Source organism: Microtus pennsylvanicus, chromosome 3, assembly GCF_037038515.1.
Source record: "Microtus pennsylvanicus isolate mMicPen1 chromosome 3, mMicPen1.hap1, whole genome shotgun sequence".
NCBI classification, from domain to species: domain Eukaryota; kingdom Metazoa; phylum Chordata; class Mammalia; order Rodentia; family Cricetidae; genus Microtus; species Microtus pennsylvanicus.
The window spans coordinates 28,737,964-28,758,442 of NC_134581.1; the positions used below are offsets into that span (position 1 = coordinate 28,737,964).

The following is a 20,479-nucleotide window of genomic DNA, read 5'->3' on the forward strand; positions in this document are numbered from 1 at the left end:
GGAGTCCACAAAACAACAACAACCTGTCCGGGTCTGTAGTGAAGAAGCTGCCTTACTACAGGGTCTGGCAGGACAAAGCCCTGGGGGTTCTCCAAGGTGGGGACTAGGCAGCAGAGGAGTGGCATGTTCCCTCTGTCCCACTCTGTGGTGCAGCACTAGTCACCTAAGTGACAGGGACAGTCGGCCTGTGCCCGAGAACTGCCAGGCAGGAGCTCAGAGATTGAAAACAGTGGCTCTCTCTGTGAATAACCCCAGTCTTCCTGACTCTGCTCCCTGGTAACAAACCCAGTGGCAACTAGAATGTGAGCGCTTGGAGCACATCATCTAGGCTAACACTGTCCAATGACCAAATCGCATAGGTCACATATGCATTGACGGATCTCCTACAGGGGCACATTAAATAAACTTTTAAAAGATGAAGTGGAGCTTGTAAATGTTCTGTTTAACACAGTATATTCCTAATGCTATAGTTTCTTTATGAAATCAATATAAAACATTATCGAGATGATTTTCGTTCTTTTTTAAAATGCTAAGACTTTAATATCTAGGGTACGTTTTGCATTTACAGCAAATCTCACTTTTAGACAAGCTATGTATGACTGAGCCCTGAGCACGGGTTTAATAGAGTTAAAAGAATTCTGGGAATGTCAGGCTTGAACACTTACTGCATGATGCTGTTCCTACTGAATTGGAAATCCCATAATATATAACTACTTCTCATTGGTGCTGGCCAAATTCTCTACTTAATGGTAAAAGAGGGGTGGCTGCCTAGGTTTACCTTCTTCAGACTGTATCCTGCATGAAATATAATGGGAGGCAGTAAGACGTTGAAGAAGATTTCTGGGTCAAATGTCATCTGCCAAAGAAAGACAAAAGTAAAGTTAGACACGTGTTTAGAAAACAGGTATAACACTTTTGCAAAGGTTGTATGAATGTTATACTGACATTCTATTAAATTAGCAAAGACAAAAATAAGAAAAACCATAAAATTAGAAATTCATAAGTATCTGTCTTGTAAAATAATATTTAAATCTACAATGTATATTTTTTTTCATCCTGGTGCTAACAATAACACACAAAAGTAAATATCGATAAAATTTCTCTAGGAAATAAACTTGTTCTTTTAACTTGATTGTCTTTCCTAATATTATTTTATTATCCTAGCTTTCATTGTACATCCAGAATAACCTTGAACTCACAATCCTCCTGCCTCAGCCTCTCTAGTACTGGGATTTTAGGGTAGGTATCATCATGCACAACTCATTCCTTCATAATATGAACTCAAGTGATTTTAACTATGTTTTACTTTTTTCTTGGTTAAAAAGCTATAATGCTCACGTTTTTAGTGATGGCAAGGATTTTAAAGTATTTCCAAAACAAAAGAAACTGAAATTTGGTCTTCATTTTCTCTATTTTATTCTCCTCCAAAGTTTACAATATATTTCCAAACTGAAGAAAACATGTTTAAAAATGAAAATGCATTATTGTTTTTTTACTTGTGTTAAAATAAACTTAGTCAAAAAGTATGATCTAATGTAAAATATAATGAAATGAGATGTGAGAATTTTTTAATCCAGTCTGATGCACATGTGACAATTTGCAGAGCGCTCATTTGACTTCTCAAACCATCCTACACTAATCCGCATCTTCCCCCTCTCCCTCTTCTTTCCTCTCTCTCTCCCCCTCTCTCTCATTCTTTCTTCTTCTTCTTCTTCTTCTTCTTCTTCTTCTTCTTCTTCTTCTTCTTCTTCTTCTTCTTCTTCTTCTTCTTCTTCTTCTTCTTCCTCCTCCTCCTCCTCCTCCTCCTCCTCCTCCTCCTCTCTCTCTGTCTCTCTCTGTCTCTCTCTCTCTCTCTCTCTCTCTCTCTCTCTGTCTCTCTCTCTCTCTCTCTCTCTCTCTCTCTCTCTCTCTCTCTCTCTCTCTCTCTCTCTCTCTCTCTCTCTCTCACACACACACACACACATACCACTCACTGCATCTCTAAGACCCACTTACCTTTAGGATTTTCATGCAAATCCCTCAGACACCCTCTGGTGGGGGTTACATATCAGATATCCTGCATGTCAGATACTTATATTATGATTCATAACAGTACTAAAATTACAGTTATAAAATAGCAATGAAATAATTTTATGGTTGGATCACCATACCTTAGGAACTGTGTTAATGGGTCATGGCACTAGAAGCATTGAGAACCACTGCTCTGGAGCCTGTCACTAGGTGTGAAGGCAGACAAAACTGACTGCTCAAGATCCCTGTTAGCTAAACTGACCAACAAACTTTTCAATGGACCAAGAGTTGTGTGAAGAAATCCAGGTGGTGACGCCCAGCAGGCCCTCCTGGGGGCTCCTTGAGGAGGTAACACTCAAGCTGATAGGAAAAATCATAAAAAGGCACAAAGTGAAGAAAGATAACCCAGGCAAAAAGAATAACACTTGCAGAGATCTGAGGCAGGGAGCAGAATGCCGAGGCTGGAGTGGCTAGGCCAGGCAAGCCAGGCGGGAGTGTGGCCAAAGAGGCCAAAGAAATGAAAGGTGAGACTTAGGGAATCTGGAAAGAAAAGTCTCAGGAGAAAGTTGGAGCACAAACGAGATAGATCTGACGTCATGCTTCAGGTCAGTGTGCTCAACCTTCCTAATGTTGTGAACCTTTGAGACAGTCTTTCAGGTTGCGGTGACCCTCCAATCATAAGATTATTTTGCTGTTACTTCATAGCTGTAATTTTGCTACTAATAAGAGTCAAAATGTAATTATCTGATATGGGATCCTTGTGAAAAGGTTGTTCAACCTTCAAAGGAGTTGCAACCCTCAGGCTGAGAACCACCACTTTAAGAGATGCAGTTGGTGACAGCTGCAGAATCCAGCCCTGGTGCTGGGGAAAAGACAGCCTCGTCTGTAGGTGCTGGGAGACAGGACGGACAGTTGACAAGCAGGTGGTGAGGAAGACAGGAAAGGAAGAGTCACTTCTGGGACTCTGCACTTCAGGAGCAAAGAAGCCTTAGGCCCTTGTTTGCTTCTCTAAATATATATACCCAGACAGCCAGACACACACAGAGAGAGAGAGAGAGAGAGAGAGAGAGAGAGAGAGAGAGAGAGAGAGAGAGAGAGAGAGAGAGAGAATATCTTGCGTTATGTGAACACAGTTAAACTCATCATCTTGTTTGTGCATTGCCTCACTCATAAAAGTCGCTCTGAATCCAGCAATCTCCACAGAGAGTAAAGTTGGTGATGCTCACCCAATGTGTAAAATGAGCTACCCATCATTCTTGAAAAAGTTAGCCTCGTTCTACCAGAGTTTATGCTTTATAATTCATTCTTGGTTATTAAGACATCTTCCCTTTGCCTTAGAAATTGAGCAAAGGATAACATTAATGTTATAATTTCATTTTTTTAGTCTCCAAGCTTCTGGCTTTTAGTGTATGAAAGAGATAGTAAGTCAAAAGGCCCCATTTCAACCCTAAATCCCTTATGATATAGAATCATCATTACCTCGGTTACCTAGGATAGTTTGTAAGAGTGTGGGTCCTACAGCCATGCTGCCTAGGTTCAAATCCCATCTCCTTGGCCTGGATGGCTGTTCACCTTCCTAATGCCTTGATTTCTTTATTGTACAACAAACCCAATATGTTGCGTACAGATAAGGAAGTTAGAAGGATTAAGTGATGTCACCTGTAAAGCCCTACACCACAACCTGGTACCAAGTTAGCAATTTCTAAGCATTCATTACTAATAAAATAAAATCTATGACTAAGAATTTTTAAGTAATGAACCTGTAAGAAGGTTCAGTGGGTATCTTAATGAGGGTTACCATGGCCAAAAGCAATCTGGATAGGAAAAAAAATTATTTGGCTCAGGCTTCTACATCACTGCTCATCATCAAAGGAAGTCAAAACAGGAACTCATGCAGGGCAGGAACCTGGAGGCAGTAGCTGATGCAGAAGCAAAGGAGGAATGTTACTGACTGACTTGTTTCTCATGGTTTGGTCAGCCTGCTTTCTTATAGAACCCAGGACCACTAGCCCAGGAACAGCGTTACCCACAATGGGCTGGGTTCTCCTCCATCAGTCATTAATGGAGACAATACTCTAACAGCCTGATCTTATGGAGGCATTTCCTTTTTATTGTTCTTTTACTCTATTCAATTAACTTTTTTATTCATTTTACATGCAGAGTGTTGCGGGAACTCGTTCAGCCAATAGTCTTTACGATACTGGCCCACTTTGTGTGTGATCTCATGTACTATAAATGCAGACAAAAAGCATGTACAGCCCTATGTGCAGCTGGATTCAGTTCTAGTTCCCAGCGCACAGAGAGGACTGCAGATCGCTACCCTTACTGTGAGTTTATCCCCAGATAAGTAAACCTTAGTTTATACTCCATTCCAGGCTATTGTGGAACTCTTTGGTATGACAAGAAACTGGTGCCCAATGTGGGGCAAAGTCCCTACTCCCCATTTCCTCCCCCACATTCCATTTACCCTGTACCCCATTCACTCCTCCTCTGTTTCCATTCAGAAAGAGGCAGGCCTCCCATAGACTTGAACAAGGCCTGGCACATCAAGCTGAGGTTCCATCCTCTCAGGTAACTTTAGCTTGTATTGAGTTAGCATACAACTATCTGGCACAGTTGGTAAAGGTGTTTTTGGCAAAGTTTGACGAACTGAGTTCAATATCTGGGATGCACATGCTATAAGGAGAAACCAACTCCCACAGTTAGCCCTTGATCTCCACTTGTGTGCCGTGACATACATATACACACTAAATACATAATAAATGTAATAAAATATAATTACAAATATGAAAATAGAAAACATTTTATAAATATATTTATATTGTATATATAATATACCTATATAAAATATATAATTATATTTATAGCATAAATATTAAAAATATAAAATTACAACCTGCTTGGTCTGTATGTTGTTACTTATATGTATATTTTCAGGGCTGACCATTTGTTGCCAGTTAAGGAAGTATGCTCTTCCCTGGGAAAGACTGTTTCTATACTAAAAAGCAACAATAACAAGATCTCCTCTATTTTCAGGGTCTCCTGACCATTCCATATCTGTGTAAAGTGTGGGTAGAGATGATAATGCTCCCTCTAGGTTGACTCTTCCTGAGATGGTCACCTACACCATCATTGTTCTAGATTTGCAGGGCAGCTGTAAGTGTTCCAAGCAGAGGAGCCTCGCTGAAGCTAAAAGGGTGAGCATACAGCTGTGAACATCTGGAAGGTGCCTGGTGGCACGAACTCCTCACGGGAATACCTTTGCCTCTGCAGCTTTCCTGCAGAAGTGAGCTAACTGTCGAAACAGAACTTTCCACTAATCAGAACAGCCCACTCTCTGCAGGTTAACCAATGTGCCAATGGATTACAGTTTCTGAAGCAGCCAGATGATGCTGGCAGGCAGAGAGAGGCACACAACACAGGGGGATTTATTTGTGTATACAAACAGATTTGTGTTCTTCTTAGCCTAGCTCGACGCTTAGTCGCTGCTAAATCAGAGTTCTGGGATTGACTCCAATCTGGGCAATTTCTCAGAAATAGCTGGATTTGCCACCAGCCCAGCCTCCATTGGAAATCCAACGTGTCATATTCCTGAGACTTATACTCCAGTCATGGCCTTGATAGTGAGGTGGCTGTAAGGGGTGAACTATTCATCTTTTAAATTAAAACACTGATGTGTGAGCGTGTGCGTGTGTGTGTGTGTGTGTGTTCCCTGAGCAGAAAGTAAAGAAGAGCAGAGAGCCGAAATGGCCATCAAAGGATTCACACACACAATTTACATGCAGAACAGACCCTGCCCATCAGAACTTCATGTGATCAGAAACTGGAGTGTGGCCAGTAGCCACATGGCAGGCTGAGCTCTCACTCTGAAGGACTGAAGTTTTACCTCTCACACTGGTAGTGACTAGTGGCAGTCAGACAGCATATTAACATTTACACAGTTAGCAAGATTCTACTTTCACACCATTTTAGTTTCCAAACGTTATGTTTCACTCTTTGAGATGTGGCTGATTTAAAACAACAGATCTGAGACTTTAAGATCCAAGCATTATCTACGTTTCCAGAAAACAGACTTTGAAGCATCGGGATTAAATCTTAATGCTAACACGAGGAGGATAAAATATCAGCATGTTCACAACAGTGGAGTCTATTTGAAATGCTATTTTTCATATGTACCAGTATCTGACTAGAAATGGCCCACGCCTATGTTCCCAGAGATAACAAAGTAGAAAATTTCCAAGGACAGAAAGAATATTCCAAGCTTAATTCTTGAGGCTACAAAAGGTTATAGATACGAAACTATATTTAGGCTTGAGCATGCAATGACTCAAGATGACTTGTCTGGGAAGAAATTCCAGTGTTCTACTGACCTACTAAGTAAATAAACACTAAAGGAATCACACTGGTGAAGGACTATGATTGATGTGACCTAGTCCTTCCAACGACTTGTTTTAAAAACAGTATTCCATCACATCTGACAACATTCTTGAGTGGTAACTGGCAAATGCAATTATCCCTGTTTTCCAAAGACAGAAGAAGAAATTAATGGCATGCCCAGTGTCCGTCAACATGACAGAAACATCACTTGGAATTGACTGTGTATGTATTGGCCACGTAAATGCATACTTACCAAGGGAACTAACTTCATATAATTAAGAAAGATTTGGGACTAAGAACTTAACTTTTGTTATTCGGAGAATAGTTGATCACTTAGGACAAGTCAAAACAGATAGCCGAATGGCATGTCCAGTCATCTTCAGTTTTAGTCACTGGAAATTTAGCAAGCCTCTTGTTGCAAGGAATATGAAGATACATTGCATAAGAGATCGATTCCCCAAAGGCTATAAACAAAGAAAGGCAACAAACTGCACACCTGCCGCACAATGCCGTGAGGGAAACTTTAATCTGAAGTTCTCCACTACAGAGACACCACTCTGGGAGGTCAAAGCATTGGATGAGGTAGGATTTGCAGTATCAATAGGAGTCTATCCATGGGCCTCCTCTGTGCAGAGTCCTGCTCATTCACCAGCTATGGGACCCACAGGCCAGGGTCGTCCAAGCCACAGTGAAAGCAAGCAGCTCATGGGAGTTCACTTACAACTAGAAGAAAGTAACTTAAAATATTTTAAAATACTAAAATAAGTGAAGCTATACGAAAAAGTAGAATTCATGGTCTGCATGCATTTTTAGTGCAAATAGAAGATTTTAAAGGAAATTTGGATGGTCTGGGGCACGTGGCCACAGGACACTTCTGGTGGTGGTTCTCGGTATTGCTTGTCCTTTCTTCTACCCCAGCTTAACTTTGACTTGAACTACAGAAGTGAAAGAGCAGACTCAAAATACTTAATGAGACCATGCCGTGACACTCATCAGGTGACCTTTGTCTCCTTATTCAACTTCTCTAAGTTCCATTTCCTCATTTACACGGTAGGGCAGTGTCTACAAGCTAGTGGCCTCAGAGGATTAATGAATTTGCAGGATTCTGACTATTATAGGTCTGAATCTAAATGAAAGAAAATGCTAATGGTCTAGGAGTTGGAGACACAAGACATATCCGCAGATCAGAAATTAACAAGGCAGAGGAACGGGGAGGGAAGGGGAGGCTCAATGGGTCCATGCCAGCCCAGATTAAACCTCTCTCAAATCCACTGGTAATGAATTTGAACTCGATTCACTCAAAGATGAAGACAAGTCAAGACACTTTTATAAGCACTATCAAACACTAAATGGCTAGAGGGAATACGAACTTGTATGATCTCGAAGAGATACAATTTGGCAATGGCTATGAAAATACTGTCCATCCCTCTTCAATTAACAACATCTAACCTGAGAATTTTTTCTTCTGTAAATAGACTTGCATGCATGGGACCCCCACAAAGCAGAGAAGATCAGGTGGGATGACCCACGGTCTGGGTCGTCCATTGTGATATAATCCACAGCTGAAATTAATACAACTATTAGAAAAACTACAGAAGCAGCCTATAAGCAGATAAAGTTGCTTTCTGCCATTTGTCAACTCCAAAGGACAGGGGCAGAACTGTATGACTGGCACGGGTAGCTGAAACTGCCCAGGACTCCCACATCCTGACATGTAGACTGTTTCCTCGCTGTCAGGTGCCTTCTATGTCTGAGCTCCAACCAATGAACCCAGGGGGAAGTAATAAATACTCCTTCCAAGTGGGACCCCTGTCTTTGCTGTTCTCTCTCCCCCCTCTATCCCTGAATTCCTCCTTACTCAGCTCTCTTCTCATCTCTGCCCTCTGACCTCTTCTCTATTGACTGCAGAATGAGGCCAACAGGAGAGACAATGGACAGATGCTTCAATATCCCAACATATACTGTGGAATCTTTTAAATGCTGACTCATGTGACTGTCTCCCCTACTCAAAGAATACAGTGTGTGAGTGTTTTCTTTTCTTTTTTTATCCTTTATAAAGATAAGTCCTTTGAGATTAGTTTGCAGAGATCAAAGATGAGCTGGGTAGAAGGAAGACACTGTCAGTTTGTAGTCACCAAAGCCAGCACAAGGGACTGTCAGTGCTAAAGGAGGTGGCTGTGACAGAATGAGAAGAAACAAACCCAGGACACAGCTATTCACTCAACAAGGATTTGCTTAAAATAAACCAGGCATATGGCAGGGAGGATTAGCAGGGCTTAGGGTTGAAACAGAGAGGTAAAAATGAAAGAAAGGAAAGAAGAGACCTACGGCTTTACACCTGGATGAGTGACAGAGAATGTGGCTGGGGAGTTGCTGACTTGGTGTGGGTAAGAGGGTCAAGACCTCCCCCCCAACACCTCCCCAAGGCCTTGCGAGCCTCAGCTTCCTGAGACTGACTGTCTGGATCACGTGGAGAAGTGTTCTTGATGACAAGATAGAGCCAAGGAGAAACAGTCCATAATCACCGAAGTGTGGCAGGTTCTCTGCAGAGTGATTGTCATGGAAAGAAGAAGGACAAGGCTGGGAAGAGAGAGAGAAACAGAGAGACAGACACATATACACAGAGGGATATATAGAGAGACAGACAGACAGACAGACAGAAACAGATGGTGGGGCAGAGAGACAAAGAGCTCAGCTGCAGAAAAGCCCAATAGAGTTGCTGCGGCTGGATGCAGGTGCCAGCTCCAGTAACAGATGCGTGGGGAGGCTGAGGTTTTGTGTACATAACCTCGTTCTCAGAATAATTTCTTAGCACCACATCTGGAACACATTTCCCCCAGCTATTCACGATGTATGTGAAATTCAATCACTTCAGACAGGGGCAAGAACGCAAACTTTGGAAACTAACCGTGCTTTTCCTAGGGATGGATCTCTGAGCTGGGCTGGGAAGGGACTGACTCCGCCCACCATGCCCAGGTACTGAGAATGCGATGTGAAGATGGGGATTTCGTGGTTTGGAAGTTTTGACTGATCTTTCCGGGTTGACTCTAGTGGGGACATGGGCACAGGAGTTACGAAATAGGCTGGAGGGAGGAGTACGGCAAAATTAAGATGTTGAATGAGCTTACCAAGTGAAGCAAGTGGTAAAAGCAACATTGCAAATAAAGAGTGAGCCGCTAACTGTCTTTGAATCGGTGAAATCTTACTCGGGGCGTTAAGACTGTGGCTTGGCCACATTAAGGGATTATTATCCATGTGGGAAATACTCTTCCGTTTCTCCAGATTTTTATGCAGAATCCTTAAATCTTAAATGTAGCGGGCACTTGTCAGAGAATTAGGATGTGCCTTACATAGGCTAGCGGTGACGGAAACGGAGCTGTCAGAGAGAGGCATCTGTAGAGGAGCTACAGTGTATGGGAGGCAACAGGAGGAGGGTGCTTGTCCTGCGCATGCCCAGCATCTACCACCACTCAACTTCTCTTCCTGCCAGCGCTGAGGCTCCCTTCCTGCCAGAGCTCAACCTCCCTTCCTGCCAGGGCTCAGCTTCTCTTCCTGCCAGGGTTCAGCTTTTCTTCCTTCCTGGACTCAACCTCCCTTCCTGTCAGGGCCCAGTCCTTCTTTCTGCCAGGACCCAGCCACCTTTTCTGCCTGGACTCAACCTCTCTTCCTGCCAGGACTCAACTTCTCTTCCTACCAGGGCTCAGCCTCTCTTCCTGCCAGGACTCAACTTCTCTTCCTACCAGTGCTCAGCCTCTCTTCCTGCCAGGGCTCAACTTCTCTTCCTGCCTAAGCAGTTTGACTTTGCCCGCTCTATACCCTGTGAGGCTGTGAGGCTTTTGCCTAAGGAAACGTTTCTCTGATAAAAATTATTAGAATTTCTAGCCTAAAACCTGAACCCTGGAGCAATCAAGGCATACATGTCAAGTCCTGGCCACTTGGGGGCAGCACTGGGCTGGGAAATTCTACGCTAGAAATTATTATCCTTTATTTTATTTATATATTAATTTGACTTCGAGATTCTTTTGGGGGTGGTGATCTTTTAGATAGGACTATGTAGCTCTGGGTAGTTTGGTGCTCACTATGTAGCCAGGCTACCTCAAATGTGCTGCAAGTCTCCTATGGAGACCTCCCAATCGCTAAGACGGCAACATGCATTGCCCCACGTACTTCTGGAAAGTGTAAGCGTGTCTGGTTGACATCCATCTTCATCTCAACCAGGAAGCAAGGCACGCCTGGAAGTCAGTGTCCTCTCCTTCCTCCTGTATTCTTTAATTCTGCATGTATCCATAAACAATAATCGGCACTGCACATTGTCTATGTTCTAGGAATCTGGTAAATATCCTTTTGTGCCTTGGTTTCTACATATGAGATCAGTTTTAAATTTATCTATGCTAATGGACATGTGGATCTTATCTATTTGCTTAAACTGCCTTGGAACATTCTACTGGAGGAATGGATCCAGATTTTCTTCTCTAACTGACAGGCTGATTTATATCTTCCGTCAACACAAAATACTGAAGAAGATATTTTTGTACTTATGCACTGGTATACACTCAAAAACCTGTCTAGACATAGACTGTTAAGCAGTAGGCAACGTGTACTGCCCCTTTATAGATGTTGCTACTGACGACCTCATTTACACACCCACTGGAGAGTTTTAGACTATTTTCCCACATTCTAGCCAACACTATGGTTGATCATTTTCTAATTTGTTGGAGGTTTGATCAATAGTAAACATCACATTGTCTACTTTGTTTCCACTATTAATGAAATAAGTATATTTATTTTGCTTGTTGAGTTTTTATGATATTTCTTCAGGGTAATTCCTGATCATAACTTTTTATCCAGTTTGGTTTTCCTTATTAATTTGTTTACTTGAAGAATCTGGATACAATTCTGTTTAGTTACTTATATTTCAAATACATTCTTCTAGTCTTATTATCTCCTTCAATAATTTGTTTTTGTGACATTGTTGACAATCTCTTACATAATTTTAATGTTGTGAAATGTGTGCCTTTTTATATTATTTTAGTTATGGGAATGGTTTTATTTTTCCATATTCTAATATTGTAACTACATTTTCTCCCCACTTTTTATCATTTTTGCATTGTATTCTACAATCAGGTCTTTAATTCTCATGAAATTTATGTTACAGACATGAAATGGGGAATCAGTAATTTTCTTTCTGTCATATGGAGAGATAATTGTCCCAGGGAAGGTCCTAGTTTTTCCTTTTCCCACCAATTTCTGTTGGGTTTGCGGTCACTGTCAAGTGCTTTTCCAAAGATGCAGAAAGCACTTATTTCAATAAATATTTCATGTCTGCCATTGATAGATGGCCCACTTAGTGCTCCAGAAGATAGGGAAGGCTTTGGCTAAATGGCATGCACTAAAATATCACTCACACCAGTGAAAATTTAAAAAGGACACAAATATCAAATGTGAGTCTGTCTACTACACTGGAGTTTCTAAACATCTGAGAAAAGGTTTAAGTTTAAGCAAATATAGGAAGGAACAAAGTTTTAGATCCTGTCTAAACTTCCTAGAAATAGACACACATATTAAGAGAGCCTGACATCTAAAATCTTCCATGGTGGTTGTTGTATAATGTAGAATTATTTGGACTCTTTCCTTTCAAAATACACATTTCTATTTAAATGAGCATTCTGTGATATTTTCTGGAAGTTATAGAGAAAACGTAATAAAATTCATATCACAAATAATAACAACTCTACGGATTACAAACAAATTAGAACAACAAAGAATGAAGCGAGTGCCTGTATATCTACCATTTATCAATTCTTCATAATAATTAACAAATATAACAAATTTCCATGATGCTGGTTTGATTTTCAGACTTCCTTTAGGTTTTCTTCCCAACAACCTTTCCAGTTAAATCTTGCGAATGCCTTGTTTTTACAGACGTGGAACGAAAGCCCCGGTATGTGATTTGTCCAAAGTTACATACGTGGTAAGCAACATGGCCCAGATTCAAACTTTAGATTTCAGCAGGTTAGCTGACAGCAAAAGTGACTTCAGTGGAAAAAAGACTAGTCAATACAGTGAGCACTTGCTCAACTCCTGACATTAGTTTAAGTTCTTTGCGTGTCTTGGTTTGTTTGTTTGAATTCATGATGGCCTTGGAGTGTGAAGAAATACCTTACTTTTTACAAATGGGGAAATTGGACTTGCAGAGTTTACCTAGAATTCCTTAAGCCACATAGATATAAAGTAACATTTATAAGTCATACAGCCCAGGGACTGGTCTCTTAGCCACAGTATCCCTTTTGTCCCCAAAAGAAGACCAAAGTCACACAATCCACTACTGTAGGCATCACTCATCGCCTGCTACATATGAGGTGTTCCAGACAGTACCACGGAATCAAATCGGCAAGGCCTGAGAGACTCCTGTCTTCTGCTTAAGTTTCTTGATTTCACAGATTACTCCCCATGTCACCTATGTGACTCTCGACTCAGGAGATCATGTGGCCTGGCCGCACTTAATGTCTTTGTCTTCTCCTAATCATACACAGTTTCTCCCTTCACTCTCAAGTTCCAGCCTGGAAGGCAAAGGCTATAGCTGCTTCCTCCTGACCCTATATGCCAAGACTTCTCACCCTTTCACCCACTCTACGCTTGCACGGACTGATTCCGATCTCTTTGGGCCTGACCTTCATGGGCCGGTGACCTGGCATACCTCAGTCTGTGGTTTTGGCATGACAGGGAGGCTCAGTTCTGAGACTGGTATAGGACAGACTGAAGAGTAAAGAGAAGATGGACAAGAGAAGGGCCTATTCTCCCACTTCTCCACAGTAGACTTTCCTCAGGACCCATACACCCAATCTATTCTTCCATCAGGAGTGAATGCTTCCTCCCTGGCCCTGTCTGGAGTAAACCCTACTCTTGGCCAACCTTGATACCTCAGGCCAAAGACACCATGCTCCCCTCATACCAGACACAGGGGAATCCCGGTCTCGCCACTGCTTCCTAAGCCTCGTAACTCTTTGGAGTTTGCCTTGTCCTTATTGGGCTCAGCTATGAATTGTGCATCCAGCTTCCCCATCACAAGATCTCACCAGGGAGCAACCGGCCTGGGGAAGCTGGACTGGGAAGGGCTGAGTCAGCAAGAAGCAGGGTCAGAGCAGGATGGCAGGAGGGGAAAGAGTGCCTGCTGACATCAGCAGAAAGTCAGATTAAAATGAGGCAATGTACTTTTAAACGCCCGCATTCACCTTAAAAAACGGTGCAGGAAAAAAGCAGCAGCCACAGACCCCCTCCATCGATCCCCCTCAGGCCCCTCACACTAGGGGAATTCACGCCTGTCAGAGGCAAATGCTACAGAAATGGGAAATGGAAGCGGACTAATATTTATAACATGTCTGACATTAAACACGTATTTTCACATATAGCTTTGGAAAGCGAACCTCTGCTGTTGGGATCACTAACCCCTACGTTACAGACGAGGGGAAATTTGCTCAGAGAGATTAACATTCTGGTCCTACTCCTGAGAGTGGACAGATGAGATTCACTCCCGGGTCTGACTGGAAAGCAGGATGTACTTCCTCATAAGATTAGAGGCACCAGAGTTTAAGCCTAGGCTGGAAGGCTCTGCCTGTCAGGGATTCTGAAGACAGCCAGTTGTGTGAGATGGACTTTTTAGAGAGATAAAAACGGAGCTGTTTGGATACTTCCAATTATCCTAAAAATGTAATTACTTGAGCACATGTTCTGTGCTGGCAAATCATCTCTCCTGAGGGAATAAAATCTTACAAGCTTGGTTTGAAACATTTCCCAATTCCTGTGGCATAAGTATTCCTATTGTGACCCATTTCATGCTGTCAAATTTCACAATTGGCTCAACCGAGTCTGAAAATGTACTGAAATTCAGCTTCCAAGAGCTGGGCGAGCCTCATATTCTAGTCAGGTCCCCCGAGACCCACTCTGCGCTAACTAACGTAGGTGCAGTTTGGGGGCATGAAATCTGGCTTGAGGAGGCCAGTATTGTGACGACGCTGTGAAGAGCCATTTAGAAGAGAGGTGAAGACCTTGCTGTTCCTGCTGCAGGGACGCGGTAGTGACTGCCAAGGTCACTTTGGGAGAGCCACCTCTCCCAAGATCACGCCCTTCCCGGAGTGTCTGCTACCCAGACATTGAATGGTTTGGTCCTGCAGGGGCCAGATCATATGGTTCAGATGAAGCTGGCTCTGAGGCCCATTGCAGAGCCCCAGCTTCCCAAGGAGACAACATGTGAGGCCTGCTTCTCTTCTATGGCCTTCTGCCCTCAGGCTTCTTCCTCCTTTGGTCATAGGCAAAACTTCCAGGTACTTATACCCTGTTGTGGGCCCATGCTTCTCTGGGAACTCAGTAACAACAGGCAAAAGGAAAGACAAGATTCATTTGACTTCTGGTGTCAGGCTCAGCCTGAAGGAGAACCGCAGCAATCAGTGCCCAGTAGGCCTTGCGATGGGAAACTATCTGTGAGGTGCTGGAGTGTGAGCCTGTGGGTGCTATCCCAGGACCAATGATGATGATGATGATGATGATGATGATAAATGAACAATTGAATATGTATTTTTTAGATAAGAAATTATATGAGAGGAGTAGCGAGGCCCCTCACCCTCCACCCCAGCTTAAGACAAGCCGGCTGCCTGCTCAGCATCCTTCATTCAGCCTGCTCTGTGTGCCCTGCCCCAGCTGTGCAAGCTGTCAGGGAGGGGCTTCTGGCAGGTGGCCTGAGGAGAAACGTGGGGAGTGCCATGGGACTGAGTTTTATGTAACTGCTCCCTGGAGACCAGCGATGATGACATTGCAGCTCCACCAGTTTAGCATTTCGGAAGGAGCCAAGCAAAACGGGAGATAGTGAGAGATCCATTTCCAGTTGGATCTACGCAGACGCAACATCTAATAGGAAGCCTCTTTCTTCCTCCTGCTCCTTCTGACTCGCCGAGCCTCTGCTCAGCCTTCTCTTCAGTCTCTCTGCCCCCACTTCTCCCCGTTAGAGTATTTGGAGACTTGTAGCAGTGCAGGCCTCTGAGTAGCAAGAACCATTTCAGAGCCCTTATATTTTACCCTGAGGATAAACCTATGGCACACTTCAGTACAGAGTAGGCAGCAGTTCAGACAGGACACCGTGGTGGTGACAGATCGCAGCTCACAGCGGAAACTGACAATACCTACTTGCACCATCTGTTCATGTCCCTAGATCCACTGAGTATCCACATATGACAGGCACTTGGAACGCGATGCTGCGGAAAAACCTTCCGCTCCTCCAGCCAATAGCTGTTGAAATACCAGCCCACTGGGGCGTGGTCTATTTATCTTTTAAAAAGAGCGGTAAGCCTCTGCCGGCTAGCGCTTGGTTCCTGCTCTGGCTCCAGAGACTAGGCTCCTTTCCTGACGGTTGGTGTTTCGTGAGTTTTACCCCCCTAAATAAATATCCCTTTAAATCATAACTAGTGTGGGATTGATTTGCGCATAAACACGATGTGACAGAAAGCAGTTCATGCTGTGGAATATTTGTTTAACGATGCAAAGATGTGTTGCATTCTTTTATGTTGCATTTGTTTAACTCTGTAAAGCTGTGTCACTTTGCCTACCTAAAACACTTGATTGGTCTAATAAAGAGCTGAATGGCCAATAGCAGGGCAGGAGAGGGGTAGGCAGGGCTGCCAGGCAGAGAGAATAATTGGGAAAAAATCTAGTTTAAAAAAAAAGAGGAGCAAGAAAAGGAGAAGGAGAGTGGGATGCCCGGGACCAGCCACCCCGTCACACAGCCAGGCACAGCATAGGAAGGAAAGAAAAAGGTAAAAATCCCAGAGGCAAAATGTAGTTAAAAGGAAAAGGGATAATTTAAGTTAGAAAAGCTGGCTAGAAATAAGCCAAGCTAAAGTGGGGTATTCATAAGTAAAAATGAATTTCCATATATTTATTTGGGAGCTGGGTGGCAGACCTCCAAAGAGTACAAAACAAAAGCAAACAAACAACAACAAAAAACAAACAAACAAAAAAAAACTACAGTGAGCCTCTGGGGGAACAAATCTAGATTTAAACCCTAACAAGTATGTTCCAGGAAGATGAATGAGTTTTGGTCCCTTCCCCTTTCCTGTTCTTACCACTTCATGGCTTTCTCTCTGCTGACTCTGTAAGAAGGGTTCTCACTAAGTGGGTGGCTTGATTTTGGTTTTTAGCCTTCAGAAAGACAAGGCAAGTTTATCTTCTTTTATGTTACCTTGTCTAGTGGTATTCCATTATCAAGGACTAGAGTGCATGAAGACAAAACTAGTTAAAGAACAAAAAAGTTCTAATAAAACATATGACATTGTGCTGACCCCTAAAGTGAGTGTCCCTTATGCTAGAGAGCTGCAATGGGGGGGGGGGGGTTCGGTTGTTTCATTTTTGACTAATCCTTGAAGATTTCTACTTTTATGTGTGTGTTATAATGCTGTGCGTTGTTTGCATGTAATTTGTAAACAAATAGGGTAATATTGGGTGTTTCGAGACTTTTTACTGAGGAGTTTGTGTTTACTGTTATGGTTTAGGTGTGGTCACATCGTGACTGACGGCTCCTTCTCCAGGGTGATGTTGACAGAATGTGGACCCTTTGGAAGGTGACGCCTACCTAAGTCTTGAGGTAATCTCACACAACCCCCTTGAGTTCTTTAGAGATACCTGTTTCAGCAAGAGGAAACCTGGTCACAAGCCACCCACCATTTCTAGTGTTTGACATATGACCTTCTTCTCCTGAACATTTTGCCACTGTGAGGTGATACCATCTGACGCCCTCACCATAGACCAACCCAAAGGGGCTGCCCCTTCATAACAATTTACCCATTCGAACTTTTATAAATGGATTCATTTCTTTATACAAATGTTGTTTTAACTATGGTTTGGAATAAAAGCATCTAAGTGTCCAGGCATCCTCATGGCCTTCTCTGCCAAGCTCAGGCTGCATTGGGACCCTCTCATGCAGTACAGTCAAGACCAGTCCAGATGGAGAAGCACAAATCATTATGCCTGTTCCTTTGTAGACTGTGAAGGATAAAACCCACTGCACTGAGAGCAGCCCACCTGCATTTCTCCAAGTCCTGATGCTGATTAATCACCCAGAGGCTCGCTCCCTCCCAGCATGCCTAGGGAAACTGCACAGGAGACTGTACCCCAGCTTTTCTTCATCTTTCCCAGGAGTGCGCTAGCATTAACTGCACAGATTTGTCTCCTGGTCCAGCCGCTTTCCCTGGTTAAAATGTTCTGTTTTCAGAAGAGCTCGGGCCCTGGCCTCTGTGCAGAGCGAAAAACCAGAAAATTCACAGATAAATGTAAGAATCAGAAGGAAAATTTGGACAGTGAGAAAAACAGACATTGAAGTGATCCATTAATGAGAACAACCAGGTTAAAGCCGTACAGTTGTACAGTCAGCCAAGTCCGTAAGTTTCTTTAAAACATCTTTAAGAACCATGATCCTGTTGTGACCTACTGGGAGAGGCCCAGACTCTCCTTTTTGAAACAATAGAACATTATAGCTCAGCACCCTAAAGCCACTTCCCTTAACCAACTGATAGTGTCACTTTTCAAACAGGAAGTGAAGACTTAGCAAATTTCACCCCGAGTTTCCTTTGTCGATACACTGTAGTCATGTGATTTGTGGGGGGATAAGAACGATAAATTTAAGTGTGCTGACAACTTTTTCAGTACATACTAGATCTCCATGACATTCCAGTCAAATGCGCCACTCACCCTCCCAGCTCGGCAATGTAAATACGTAATGTGCTAAGAATGTGATAATGGGGTCGACACATTGATGAAGTCATTACTTTCTGTCATCCTGAGTTTCCCTGTAACCCAGCTCCTCTCCTGCCCTTTCTTCATTCTCCCCACCCCTCCTTTCTGTGAGCTCACCAGGGAACACCATGTAGCTCCCCCCCCCTCCACTCCCTGTGCCCAATTCTTTGGACCCCTACCTGTCCACCTGTCCCTGGGTGGCCACCCAAGTGCTGTCTCTGTTTTTGCTTTATTTCCTGCCTGCTACAGCCTAAGCAACCCTCTGCCTTTGTTAACCTCCCCTTCTCTGCTGACTCTGAACAAGAGTGAACACACAACCTGGTGTTTGTTCAGCAGCTTCCGACGTTGAGATCTGCCCTCATCTCCACTCCTGCCTTCCAGTCTTCCATACTCCCCCAAATCAGAAATGTTTCCTTTCCTGAAATATTTATTCCTATTCCCCCTTGCATACCATGCCCCTCTCTGCCTGGAATGTCTTCCCATCCTCACCCCACCCTCCCACATGACTGCATCCGGAATCCATCCATCAGGTGCTTCCTTGTAAGCCTTCCTGTCTGCCCTACACAACAGGACACCAGCCCCTTCTGAGCGCCTGGGGATCCCAGTACAACCCTCCCTTTGGCACCTGCCCTTGCTTACTCTGTGTTGCTCAGGTGCTGTTTTCCTCTGGCTTCCTCATACCCTCCTGGAAATCGTGTCTATTTCAGAAGCATCACTGTGGGGACTCAGGTCATTGCTACTAAAGAATAAATAACAGTAATAGACAAAGGCTGTTGTTTCTTTGGCTGGTACTGAGAATCACACCTGGGACCTCCACATCCTTGGCAAGCCCCTTATCACCAAACTACATCTCCAGCCCTGATGCTTGGATAGTTTTCTGTATTATTTTTTACTTTACTTTTTGTTTGTTTGTTTATTTGATACAGGGTTTTTCTGTGTAACAACCCTGACTGTCCTAGATCTCACTTTGTAGACCAGGCTGGCCTCGAACTCACAGAGATCCGCCTGCCTCTGTCTCCTGAGTGCTGGGATTAAAGGTGTGCGCCACCACCACCCAGCTTTTTTTGCTTTTTAAATTTCCATCTCCTTTGAAAAAAAAAAATTAAACTTCCTATTTACATGAATGTCAGAATGTCGTCAGTCCTAAATATTACTTAACAAGTTAACATTTGTAAAATCATTATATAACATAATGTTGGCCCCAACAAGTTAAAATGAATATACCTAGGATCCAAAGAACAACTTCGGCAAGTGGTGTTGCAAACCAGGTGGGTAGTTACAGAACAGAACGGGACAGATGCAGCCGGCGGCCTTGAGTGCACTTCGACCCACACGGGCAGCACCGTTTTCACCTGTCTCTTAAGTCAAACACTCTTTTCTGTCCTACGCTTTTACCTGTGTTGAGCATGAATAGAACAGGTTTAGCATATGGTATTTCCTGAAGCTTACATGCGGCATAAGCACACAGCATACCGCTGCTGCTGTAAATGCCAGTAGCTCTCAATTTTCCAGCTTTATACTTTCCTATTGGAAGGAGTGCGTGAGGGCACTGAGCTGTGTCCGTTTCCAAGCGCCACCAGCCCCTAGCCATCCCAGAAATGCATGTGCGTATATAAAACTTTCCGAGAGGTGTTGGCGTGGCACGGCACAGGGATTCCTCCCTCTCCCCAAATCCTTGGCATTTCATCTAAGCTTCACACTCCATTCTTCTGAGAGTAAAATTGACTGTCAAATCCTAAATGCAGATCCAAAGTCTGACTACGCATTGTAATACATGCCAAAAAAGAAGGCGATTCACTGGGGCCCTGTGGTGGCTTCTGCACCCCACTATGTGGAACTTCTGAACTGCCCACCTCCTCCTGCCCTGGGAGCTGAAATTCCCTGGGCCTCAGTCTTTTCTCTCTGGGCTTTTGGAGAGCCTGGCCAGTGTGTGGGAGCAATAAGCTGTCACGACTCAGGATCAAGTGCTAGAGTCTCAGTGTGGTTTCTTCCCACTGGCACTGGATTCTGGCCCATCATGGAATCTCTGTAGACACTAATTTTATCATCTGCATATGCACAACATGAGAGGATAATTGAAAATTTTAAAACATTTAGCATCCAGGACACCATAAGTTTATCAAATTCACGATGGTAATTTTCAAGCCCTGCATCTTTCTTCAGATGCATATTATTGGCAAGTTTGCAGATTTATTCAAATTTTCCATTTCTTTATGCACTCAGCAGATAGTCATTTAGCATGAGGCACCATGGCAGGCTTTAAGGATACACTGGTCATTAAGAGGCAGGGTCTCTGTCTCTGTCCATGCAGAGT

General features: G+C 43.4%; 1 protein-coding gene across 3 annotated transcripts in view; it reads right to left on the reverse strand.

Annotated features, from left to right (window-relative positions):
• Positions 1 to 20,479, reverse strand: part of Slc9a9 (solute carrier family 9 member A9) — a 546,122-nt gene that overhangs the window by 503,756 nt on the left and 21,887 nt on the right. For all 3 annotated transcript variants that reach the window (XM_075964987.1, XM_075964988.1, XM_075964989.1), the window contains exon 3: positions 779 to 856. In XM_075964987.1, coding sequence (XP_075821102.1) covers positions 779 to 856 — 78 coding nt within the window. The remainder of the gene's footprint in view (positions 1 to 778; positions 857 to 20,479) is intronic.